A 7,993-nucleotide genomic window follows, 5' to 3' on the forward strand; every position below is an offset into this window, starting at 1 on the left:
GTCCTTCCACAGCTGACACACAAAAGGGGGCAGCCACGATTCCATGTACCTCCTGCCCTGCTGATTGCTCAGTCCTCTCAATCTGATAACTTCTCTGTCAGTGGTTTATTGGGGTGGTGGTTCAAAATAATTAAAAATACTCCTGGATCTCATAATCCATGTCTGCACATTTGGCTCATCTGGGGAACTTTCAGATAATGCGTTCCCCAGTCACCAGATCAATTAAATCAGATCTCTGGGGGTATGGCTGGGGCAACAGCACTTTTTAAAAGCTCTGCCAAGGGGCTCTAAGAGACACCCTGGGCTGAGACCATGAGACCAAGAAGCAGTTAGGACTGGAAAGCTCCTTATCATTATTCACGAGTCCAGGCCCCTGGGGGCACACTCAGAGTGGGGGACATAGCCTTTGGACATGAGGGGTGTGCCTTGCTCAGAGAGGCGCTGGCTGCGGCGTGGGTGAGAGATGTAGTGTCTTGCCATCAGAAAGCAGCATTGAAGACCAGGAGAATCCAGCCGCTTTCCTTCCTCTGGCCTTTTCTACCCTCAGCATCCCACTGCCTCCAGAAGTCCTGAGCTGTAGGAATGAAACAAAGAGGGCTGACCTCCAAATTGGCAAGGAAGAAGTAGAACTTTCACTATTTGCAGGTGACTGTATATAGAAAACCTGATACTGTATATGATGATACTGTATATAGAAAACCTGAAGGATTCCACGAAAAAAACTATTAGAACTGGTAAATGAATTCATTAAGGTTCCAGGATACAGAATCAATATACCGAAAGCCATTGCATTTCGATATGCCAATAATGAAGTAGCAAAAAGAGAAATTAAGAAAACAACCCCATTTACAATTGCACCAAAAATAACAAAATACCTTGGAATAAACTTAACCAAGGAGGTGAAAGAATATCAACCAAAAACTATAAAGCACTGATGGAATAAACTGAAGATGACACAAACACATGGGAAGACATTCTATGTTCATGGATTGGGAGAACAAATATTGTGAAAATGTCCATTCTACCCAAAGCAATATACACATTTAATGCAATCCCCATCAAAATATCAATGGTATTTTTCACAGAACTAGAACAAATAATCCTAAGATTTATATGGATGCACAAAAGAGCCTGAATAGCCAAAGCAATTCTGAAAAAGAAGAACTGGAGGTATCACAATCCCAAATTTCAAGATATACTGCAAAGCTATAGTAATCCAAATGTTATGAGACACTCACAAAAATAGACACATAAATCAATGGGACAGAATACAGAATATAGAGAAATAAACCCACAATTATATGGTCAATTAATCTCTGACAAAGGAGGCAAGAATATGCAATGGGAAAAAGTCTTCAACAGATGGTTCTGGGAAAACTGGTCAGCTACTTGCAACAGAATGAAACTGGACCACTCTCTTATACCATGTTTTTGGCATACACATAACAAAAATAAAATCAAAATGAATTAAAGATCTAAATGTGAGACCTGGAAACCGTAAAAGTCCTAGAAGAGAGCATGGGCAGTAATTTCTGTGACTTTTGCCGTAACAACATTTCCCCAGATACTCCCTAGGGCAAGGGAAACAAAAGCAGAAACTATTGGGATTACATCAAAGTTAAAGCTTTTGCACAGCAAAAGAAACAATCAACAAAACTAAAAAGCAACCTACTGAATGGGAGAAGATATTTGCAAGTGACATATCTGATAAGGGGTGAATATCCAAAATATATAAAGAACTTACACAACTCAACACCAAAAAACCGAATAACCCAATTTAAAAATGGGCACAAGAAAAAAAGTCATTTTTTCAAAGAAGACATACAGATGGCCAACAGACACATGAAAAGATGCTCAACATCACCAATCACCAGGGAAATACAAATCAAAAACATAGTGAGATATCACCTACACCTCTCAGATGGCTAAAATAAAAAAGGCAAGAAATAACAAGTGTTGGTAAGGATGTGCACGGTTGGCAAACTGGTGCAGCCACTGTGGAAAAGATAATGGCAGTTCTTCAAAAAGTTAAAAATAGAAATACCATATGACCCAGTAATTCCAATACTGGGTATTTATGCAAAAAATATGAAAACACCAGTTAGAAAAGATATATGCACCCCTATATTTATTGCATCATTTACAATAGCCAAATTATGGGAGCAAACCAAGTATCCATCCATAGATGGATACAGATGATATGGTAAACACACACACACACACACACACACACACACACACACACACACTCAGGAACATTAACCAGAAAGAAGAATGAAATCTTGCCATTTGCAACAACAAGGATAGATCTAGAGGGTATAATGCTAAGTGAAATAAGTTCATCAGAGGAAAGACAAATATCACATGATTTTACTCATATGTGGAATTTGAGAAACAAATGAACAAAGAAAAAGATAAAACAGACTCTGAAATACAGAGAACAAATTGGTGGGGAGGTGGGGGGAAATGAGGTAAAATAGGTGAAACAGATTAAGAGTACACTTAGCATAAGAAGCGCAGAGTTATGTATAGAATTGTTGAATCACTATATTATACACATGAAACTAATATACCACTATATATTAATTGTACCAGAATTAAAAAAAAAAAAAAAAGCAACCAGAGAGGCCCAGCTGCTGAGACTTAGCACCTCCTCATCTCCAACTTTCCCAGGGAGCATTTCTGCAGCTCTGAGCTGGGTTCCCAAACCCAAGGGAGTTTTGGCAACTTATTAATCCCTATTAAATAGCCAGTCATTAATCTCAATTAACTTGATTGCTTAATTAAGCAGTGCAAAAAAAGAAAAAGAGGAAATCCTCAAAATGAAAATTGCTCATGGCACACAGACTGTGTGGTCTTTGAGAACCAGTGTTAGTTGGGAGGTCTGAGTTCTGTTTGTCCTTTTGCCAAGATCCAGAGACCCATGTCAAGCACAGAGGTTAGCATTGCTAAACCAGGGGTTGATGAAAGGGCTGTTCCTGTTACTAGGACATTTGTTTTATATATATATATATATATATATATATATATATATAATACATATATAAAATTGTTATATAAAATATATATTGCTTATATATTGTTATATAAAATATATATTGTTATATATAAATGTTATATATATGTTATAGATATACAAAATTGCTCATATATATTTGTTATATATATGTATATATATGAGCAATTTTCAAAGAATTGGACAAAAATAAAAATACGAGTAAATAAATTCCAACTTAAAACCATACCAAAGGGTCTGTAATTTCTCTTTGCGACAAACTGCATTTCAGACTGCCCTGTCATTAGTATTGCATTATGAACACAGATCAGAATCATGCAGCCATATGATCGTCATGTCTATTATGACACAAACACTGGAGTTTGTGAGTTAGTCACCTCTAAGAGCCTGAGCTGGGGTATCAGTGGTTTACTGTGATTGTTGCTTGCTATTAAGGCATGTCCTTCATGGCAAGTTTGAAAGATATAGAAAAACTTAGGGAGGTCATCATTATGAACAGTTGAGTATATATATTTCTAGTTTTCTTCTTCTATGTACATATACACACTTTCAAAGATAAAATCTCTGACATGAAAATAAGTAGGGAAGGGGCAGTTGGCCTGGAAGACTTTGAGGCCTCTGCAGTAGACTGGGGGTGGCCTGCCCAGATCTCCTATACCATGGAAGTACGCAACCTGCAGCTGCTAGATGTTGGATGCTGATGGCTCACCATTGTATACTTCTGTAGACACTTGCCCTTGACCAAATTGGAGCCCCCCACCCTGGACATGCCTGGCTATACGGGAGGTACTGCTTTCTCCCTGTGGCAGTCCGTGGTCAAAGATTGACTGTTGCTGATATAAACCCAGGGCTCCCCTGCCTCAAGGTAGGATACCTCTGTGGTGTCACTTATGTTCCGGAGCTGCCCTGAGGATCAGGCTGAGGTTAAAGTTCATCTGAACCACCTTTGTGCTTAGATTCTTCTCCGGTCTTGTCCTACACTCTCTTACAAGTTTCTCTAGAGAGCACTTCTACAGGAATTGCTGGCTCAGGCTCTGTTTCTAGAGAACCTGACCTCTGACAATCCCTTTCAGATCCAGCTCTCTAGGACCAAAGCTAGAGTCTAGAGCCTTGCTGCTCAAAGTGTGGTCTGTGGATGGACAGCCTTAGCATTATCTGCTATCTGGTTAGTGCTGCTGAGTCTTGGGCCCCATGCCAGACCCAGTGAACCTGCATGTGTAATTTAACAAGCTCCCAAGGAGAAGTGTGTGCACAGTACAGTCTGGGAAGGGTGTCCTAGATTATTAGCACTATGAGCTCTGAATGGAGCACAGTGGGAAGAGTGATTCCTCTGTGGCCTAATTTCCACTGGAGTCTGGGAGCTTGGATAAGAGGGAAGATGGTGCTGGGAATTCTAAGTCTTTCAGCTGTATCCCTGCACACAGGGTGAAGGATACCTTTTTGAGGAGACCAGAGACTGTAGAAACACGTGAGAAGATGACAAAATCTGAAGTCTTAGCCTAGACAGGGAGGGTAAGTGGTTCCTGGATGGGAAGGGCCTGGGTATGTCATGTGCAGTTTCTAATCCCTCTCTTTCCACCAATTCACAGCAAGGCCTGGGGTGAGTCTTGCTCTCTGAGCTTCATTCATAACATACAGAACATAAGGGATCTGGACACATCAATTTCTAAGATGCTCTGTAGATTGCACCCTGTGTGGTCTAAGAAGAAAACAAAAACTGGCCTCTATGACTGCACTTGCAAGCCTCAGGCAAATATGATAGAAACATTAATTGAGAGAGGCTATTGCTAGGAAAATGGGACCTACAGAGCAAAATTTAGGGCCTATGAATAAATTCCATTTCATTGCATCAAAAGTTTTTTAAACAACAGGAAGGAAAGAACACATGAAGGAAGGGAGAGGAGGGAGGGAGAGAGGAAGGGAGGAAGGAAGGAAGGAAGGAAGGAAGGAAGGAAGGAAGGAAGCAAGGAAGGAAAAAAGGAGGAATCACAGAGTGGGTACTCTCTAGGAGGCACATACAGGGATCAAGGGAAATAGTGGAGTGGGCAGTGACTCTCCCAGCTTGTGGGATCAAATGGCATGGACAGAACAGCCCATTATCAAAGAAGATTCCATGTCAAGTCACATTTGCCTCCTGCACAACGGTATACCTCCCAGAGCTTGAATCAAGTTAGGAGGTCAGTCGCATACCCTGGAGCCACATCTATCCAGTCAAATTCCAGATGCTGAATGAATAGAGCTGTTTCTGGACAAACCTGAGCTGGTGAGGCTGTCTTCAAACACCCCTCAGCCACATGCTTGCCTCTGGAATTTCTCTTCTTTGCCTCAGACGCTCAGAGCTGCTCATGCTGCAATGTGGTGCCCAGTCAATCCCCTCTAGACATGGGCCTATGTTCCATAATTTCCCCAAATTTTAGGTTAGTTTCCTCTCTGTGACATCCAGTCTGGGAGCCACTACTTCCATGTGGCCATTTATATTTTCAATTTCAATTAATTAAAATTGTTTTTCTTAAAAAAAATTTTTTTTTAAGATTTTATGTATTTACTCATGAGAGACACACAGAGAGAGGCAGAGACATAGGCAGAGGGAGAAGCAGGCTCCCTGCAAGGAGCCCAGTGTGGGATTCGATCTCTAGACCTGGGATCATGCCCTGAGCCGAAGGCAGGCACTCAATGGCTGAGTCACCCAGGTGTCCCCAATTAACTGAAATTAAATAACAATATGGTTCCTCAGTTACACTAACCACATTTCCAGAGCCAACTAGCTATGTGTGGCCAACTGGGCACCATATTGGACATTGCAGATAAAGAATATTTCCATCATCACAGAAAGTTCTATCAGACAGTGCTGCTCTAAACTACTCCGGAGCTTTATTTATGTGGCAATATATGTGGCTAGTACGTGAGCATGGAGGAGGGGGAAGTATTCAGAGTGCCTTCCCTCTTCTTCCTCCGCATGTCTCCTCCTTTGGCAAGTCGGCATCTCGCTTTGCCTTCAGATACGATCTGCTGTTCTGTGAACATTCCGTCTCCAGGAATCTCTGTACCCCTCTCCTCCCAGCCCTTCACCTTCACAGATACCTGAGTTGTAGACCACCTACCACTGCTGAAATCCCCAACATGGTCTCATACTGCTTTCAGAGCAGCTGAAAAATAATGCTTGTCCTGGTCTGTTTGGGTCACTAAAACAAAGTACCACAGACCACGTAGCTTATGAAGAACAGAAGTTTCTCACAGTTTCTGGAGGCTGGAAGTCCAATGTCAAAGTGTGGACACAGTCTGGTTCTTGTGAAGCTCCTCTTCCAGGTTGCTGACTTCTATTTGTGTCTTCACATGATGGAAGGAGGACAAGTGAGCTCTCTGGGGCCTCTTTTATAAGGGCACCAATCCTATTCCTAAAGGCTCCATCCTCATCACCTAATTACCTCCCAAAGGTCCCAACTCCAAATACCATCACACAGGGGGTGAAGGATTTCAACATATGAATCATGGGGGGACACATGCAGTCCATGGCAATGGTTACTGCTAGCATTAACCATAATAGTGTGATTCTTCTACACAGTGGAGGTTGACACAATGTGGTATCACCTCACACCTGTCCGAGTGGCTAAAATCAAAAACACAAGAAGTAACAATCATTGGCAAGGATGTGGAGAAGAGGGAACCCTCTTGCACTGTTGCTGGGAATGCAAACTGGTGCAGCCACTATGGAAGACAGTATGGAGATTCTTAAAAAAAGTTAAAAATAGAATTATCATATGATCCAATAATTCTTATACTGGGTATGTACCATCAAAGAAAACGAAAATGCTGTTTTGGCCGGAACCGCCATCTTCCAGTGATTGGCCAAAATGACCAACACAAAGGGAAAGAGGAGAGGTACCCACTATATGTTCTCTAGGCCTTTTAGAAAACATGGAGTTGTTCCTTTGGCCACATACATGCGAATCTATAAGAAAGGTGATATTGTGGACATCAAGGGAATGGGCACTGTTCAAAAAGGAATGCCTCACAAATGTTACCATGGCAAAACTGGAAGGGTCTACAGTGTTACTCAGCATGCTGTTGGCATTGTTGTAAACAAACAAGTTAAGGGCAAGATTCTTGCCAAGAGAATTAATGTCCGCATTGAGCATATTAAACACTCAAAGAGCCGAGATAGCTTCCTGAAGCGTGTGAAGGAAAATGATCAGAAAAAGAAGGAAACCAAAGAGAAAGGTACTTGGGTCCAACTGAAGCGCCAGCCTGCCCCACCAAGAGAAGCACACTTTGTGAGAACCAATGGAAAGGAGCCTGAACTGCTGGAACCCATTCCCTATGAATTCATGGCATGATAACTGTAAAGCAAATAAAAGACCTCAGGATTGTAAAAAAAAAAAAAAAAAAGAAGAAAGAAAAAGAAAAAAGAAAATGAAAATGCTAATTCAAAAAGATCTATGTAGTTCTGGTCCTGATCTCCTGATCTCAGGGTTGTAAGACTGAGCCCCATGTCGGGCCCCATGTTGGATATGGAGCCTGCTTAAGATTTTCTCTCTCCCTCTGCCTCTGCCCCTCTGCTCCCCCATCCCTAAGAAAAAAGAAAGAAAAAAAGAAAGAAGAAAGAAAAAAAAAAAAAGAAAAGCTATATGCACCCCTGTGTTTATTGCAGCACTATTCACAATAGCCAAGATATGGAAGCAACTCAAGTGTCCAACCATAGATGAATGGACAAATAAAATGTGATGTAATATGCAGAACAGAATACTACTCAGCCATAAAGAAGACTATGATCTTGTGATTTGCGACAGCTCAGATGGACCTAGAGGGTATGAGTGAAATAAGTCAGAGAAAGACACATACCACATGACTTCACTCACATGTGGAATTTAAGAAACAAAAGAAACAAAGAAAAAAAGGGATGAACAAAAAACCAGACTCCTAACTAAAGAGAACAAATGGATAGTTAGCACAGGGGAGGTGGGTGGGGGATGCAGGAAT

General features: G+C 41.4%; 1 protein-coding gene across 1 annotated transcript; it reads left to right on the top strand.

Moving 5' to 3' along the window:
* The first annotated feature begins 6,867 nt into the window (after positions 1 to 6,867).
* LOC129506427 (60S ribosomal protein L21-like) lies at positions 6,868 to 7,354 on the top strand. The gene has a single exon (XM_055320139.1). The coding sequence runs from the start codon at positions 6,868 to 6,870 to the stop codon at positions 7,348 to 7,350; it is 483 nt and encodes a 160-aa protein (XP_055176114.1). The 3' UTR covers positions 7,351 to 7,354.
* Positions 7,355 to 7,993: the final 639 nt, after the last annotated feature.

Source organism: Nyctereutes procyonoides, unplaced genomic scaffold (assembly GCF_905146905.1).
Source record: "Nyctereutes procyonoides isolate TBG_1078 unplaced genomic scaffold, NYPRO_anot_genome, whole genome shotgun sequence".
NCBI lineage: Eukaryota > Metazoa > Chordata > Mammalia > Carnivora > Canidae > Nyctereutes > Nyctereutes procyonoides.

Excerpts from the sequence above, each read along its gene's own strand:
- LOC129506427 (XM_055320139.1), top strand. The coding sequence starts at position 6,868 with ATGACCAACACAAAGGGAAAGAGGAGAGGTACCCACTATATGTTCTCT.